Raw genomic sequence first — 4,362 nt, 5'->3', positions numbered from 1 at the left:
GATGCATGTGGCTGTTTTATGCATGTGATTAAAGGGTGGTGAATGCATGTGTTTTGACAGAAATGAAAGGGATAATGCACGGTTTTGAGAGGTTTTCTGGTGGTTGTGAGGTGGATGAATGATTAGAATCTTGTAAGGGTGGAAATGCATGTGGAATGGATGTGAAATCTGCCAAAATGCATGTGAAAGGAATCCTGGAAATGCATGTGAATGTAGGCCACGGCAAAGGGTGTTGTTTGTGGAATGATGGCAGGTTGTGTATGTGTTTGGGAAGAGAATAAATGTATGATGGTGGCTGAATGATTAAAGGGAATGAATGGGAGTGACACTAGGTTGATTATGCATGTGGAAATGCTGGAATTATCAATGGTTATGCACGGCAAAGGTTGGAAAGAATGATTATGGATGCATGTGTTGAATGATTTCTTGGTGAGGGATGTGGAGTGGTTGAATGTGGTGCAATGATAATGTTTTGTGGCTGAATTGGTGGTGGAATTATGATGGGAATGCTAGGGAATGAATGTGAAATGAAATGATAATGTTTTGCACGGTTTGGTGTTGTGTTTGTTTGAATGTGCATGTGATTAAATTAAAGGATGCAAAGTAAATGAATAATGAATGTATGTAGGGTTGATATGCATGTGAATTAGGTTGGAAAGAGGTGGAAGTGGAATGTTATGCAATGATAATGTCTTGTAAAGATGCTAATAAATAATGCATGTAGGGTTAGCTAGGTTGGCTTTGTTTGGGTGCATGTATGTTAATGGTGGTTTTGCATGTGAATTGATGGATTGTTTTTGATGGAATGGATGGTTCTTTGCATGGCTATAAGGGATAGAATAAGAGAGAATGGGCTAGGCCCTTTGTTTTATGTCCAAAGTGAAAATAAGGCCTTCAAATTCGTCCAAACTTTGGCTCCATGGATAAGCTATCCAATCCATGCCCAAAAATGCTCCAAATGGCCTCAAAATGCACTTTCTTGCTCCCTAAGCCCTTAGAACCTGAAAACACACAAACGAAGCATAAAGAACTAAAATAACTAAAGAAACATAACGTAAATGTACGAGAACAAGCCATTTAAGTCGCATGAATATGCTCCTATCAACAAACACTCCAAATTGAACTCAAATGAGACATCTTTTTGCAGTAGGTTGCTGAGAGGCTTGGCTATTTTGGAGAAGTCTTTAATAAATCGCCAGTAGAACCCTGCATGGCCAAGGAAACTTCGGACTCCTTTAACTGATGTAGGTGCTAGAAGCTTTTCAATAAGCTCAATTTTTGCTCGATCAACCTCAATGCACATGCTAGAAATTCAATGGGCATTTGCACCATGAAATGACATTTTTCCCAGTTCAACACTAAGTTCATCTCTTAACATCGTCTCAGTACAAACGTCAAATTGTGAAGACAATCATCAAAGGAAGATCTAAAGACAGAAAAATCATCCATGAAGACTTCGATGAACCTTTCAATCTTGTCAGAAAAAATACTCGTCATACATCTTTGAAAAGTGGCAGGTGCATTGCAAAGTCCGAAAGACATTCTTCGATAAGCAAAAGTCCCAAATGGACAAGTGAACGTCGTTTTCTCCTGATCTTCTGGCATAGTGGCAATCTGGTTATATTCAAAATAGCCATCTTAGAAACAGTAATGGGAATGACCTGCAAGTCTCTCCAACGTATGATTAATGAACGGCATAGAGAAATGATCCTTGCGTGTGTCATTGTTTATCTTCCGATAATCTGTGCAAACTCGCCAATCTATTTTCAATCTTATGGGCACTAACTCATTGTTGTCATTTTTAACTGCAATGATGCCTTTCTTCTTTGGAACTACTTGAATCGAGCTCACCCATTTACTATCGGATATTGGAAAGATAATTCCCACATCTAAAAGCTTTAGAACTTCTGCTCGGACAACTTCCTTCATAAGCGGGTTTAGTCTCCTTTATGCCTTAATAACAGGCTTGCTGCCTTCTTCAAGAAGAATTCAATGCATACATAAGGTTGCGCTGATACCTTTAATGTCAACTATAGTTCATCCCAATGTTGTCTTGTAATCTCTAAGTACTCGAAACAATTCTTCTTCTTCGAGATAAGTTAACTTGGCTACAATAATCACTAGCAATGATTCGGAAGCACCTAAAAATGCATACCTCATATGGGTAAGCAATTGTTTCAAGTCTAGCTTCGGTGCAACTTCAACAGATGGATAAATTTTCACCGGGGCAGGTCCCAAAGCTTCGTAATGGTGTCTCCAACGCAAATTATGTAGAGGGCCAGAATTGAGAATATTGACAATATCAGTTACTTCTTCCACTTCAACTCTAGGAATGGGCCAGAATTGTGCTTGGAACTGCTCGCTCATAATTTGATTCAAGATATCAATACTAAAACATTCTTCCTGCTCTCTTGGATGCTTAGTAGCTTCAAAAACTTTGAACACCACTTTTCTGTCTTCAACTCGCAAAGTAAGCACACCACATTTGACATCAATCAATGTACCGGCAGTAGCTAAGAATGGACGACCAAGTATAATTGGAATCTCTCTATCTTCTTCCATATCAAGAATCAAGAAATCTGCAGGTAGGATTAACTGATCAACTCGAACCAACACATCTTCGACAATGCCTCGTGGATAAGTGATAGATCGATCCGTTAGTTGTAGAGACACAAGAGTAGGTTTCATTTCACCCAAACCTAGTTGTTTAAAAATAGAATATGGCATCAACTTAATACTAGCACTAAGATCACATAAAGCTTTTTCAAAGGAAGATTTTCCAATTGTGCAAGGAATCATAAAACTCCCTGGATCGGTCAACTTCAGTGGCAACTTCTTTTGTAAAATAGCGCTACACTCTTCCGAGAGCATTACTTTTTCATGCTCCAAAAACCTTCTCTTGTTCGTGTATGCATCCTTTAAGAACTTTGCATAACTGGGAATTTGTTTCACTGCATCAAGTAGAGGTATGTTAATGTTCACTTTTTTAAATAACTCTAAGATATGAGAAAAGTTTTGGTCTTTCTTAGCCTTATGAAGTCGCTGAGGATATGGAACTGGTGCAACATTGGCCTTCTCCAAAATCAAATTACCCAGGTGTGTAGAATCTGATGCATGAGAAACAATATTAGACACTTGAGCGACTGAATTCATAAAACCCTCTTGTACTTCGGTGACAGCATTCTCCGACTTTTCAACTAACGTCCCATTATCTTCACCGTTTTTCTCTACAGTTCTCCCACTTCTGAGTGTAATAGCCTTTAATTGCTCCATATTCCTCATATTAATCTCAGTTTGACTGGGAAACTTGCCCTTCTCCCTCTCAACCATGGCATGTGCAATCTGCCCAACTTGATCCTCTAGCTTGCGAATAGATGCTTGCTGATTTTGTAGAGAAGTTTGAGTTGCTTGCATAAAATTATTGGTGTTTTGAGTGAGAGTGTTGGTAGTTTGAGCCAATTGAGCCATCATATCTTTCATTGAACTTTTCTTGGCCTCATTGTTCTGGAACAGTGGAGAAGGGTTCACTTGATTTTGTTGATTGTTCTTCCAAACAAAATTGGGATGATGACGCCAACCAAGATTATACTTGTCAGAGAATGGATTAAACTGTTGGCGATTAAAATTTCCAATTTGATTTTCTTGTTCTTCAATGAACTCCGGAAATGAACCCTTCATAGGACAATCCATACTAGAATATGGACCTGCACAAATTTCACATATATTAGAAACCATTTTTGACTGATTAGAAGACATTAAAGAATCAAATTTCTTATTTATGTTAGAAATTTGGGTAGCCATAGCCGTAAAAGCATCAATCTTATGTACACCAACTTTCTTTGGTTGTTCTTTTTCTCATCCCCAGTTTTGAGAATTGGCAGCCAAAGTCTTGTAAAGTGTAGATGCCTCGTCAACAGTTTTAGTCATTATAGCACCCCTACTAGCAGCATCTATCATTCGCTTATTGTCAACGCTCAAACCTTGATAGAAAGACTGAAGCTGCAACCATTTCGGCAAACCATGATGTGGACATTTTAGTAACAAGTCTCTGAATCTCTCCCAACTCTCATAGAAAGGCTCGCCTTGGAATTGAGCAAAAGTCATTATTTCGTTCCTTAGCTTTGCAGTCTTGAAAGGAGGGAAAAATTTCTGCAAAAATTTGTTGGCCAAATCATTCCGAGTTGTTATCGAATTCGGTGGAAGTGAATGGAGCCAATTCTTCACCTTATCTTTCAGGGAAAATGGGAACATGCATAATCTGATAGCCTCACTTAGCACATGATGAATCTTGAGAGTGTCACGTATCTCAAGGAACTCATTGATATGTAAGTTAGGATCTTCTGTAGTCAAGCCATAATATGA

The 4,362-nt window shown here is 38.6% G+C and overlaps 1 protein-coding gene across 1 annotated transcript; it reads right to left on the bottom strand.

Moving 5' to 3' along the window:
* Positions 1–2,037: 2,037 nt before the first annotated feature.
* On the bottom strand, positions 2,038–3,690 carry LOC137716949 (uncharacterized). Its single transcript, XM_068456291.1, has one exon. It carries the CDS (start codon positions 3,688–3,690, stop codon positions 2,038–2,040), a length of 1,653 nt encoding a protein of 550 aa, XP_068312392.1.
* Positions 3,691–4,362: the final 672 nt, after the last annotated feature.

The sequence above is a fragment of the Pyrus communis genome, chromosome 15, assembly GCF_963583255.1.
Source record: "Pyrus communis chromosome 15, drPyrComm1.1, whole genome shotgun sequence".
NCBI classification, from domain to species: Eukaryota; Viridiplantae; Streptophyta; class Magnoliopsida; order Rosales; family Rosaceae; genus Pyrus; species Pyrus communis.
Note: the sequence above shows the minus strand (reverse complement) of the source record. Positions and strands in the feature narration are given on the sequence as shown.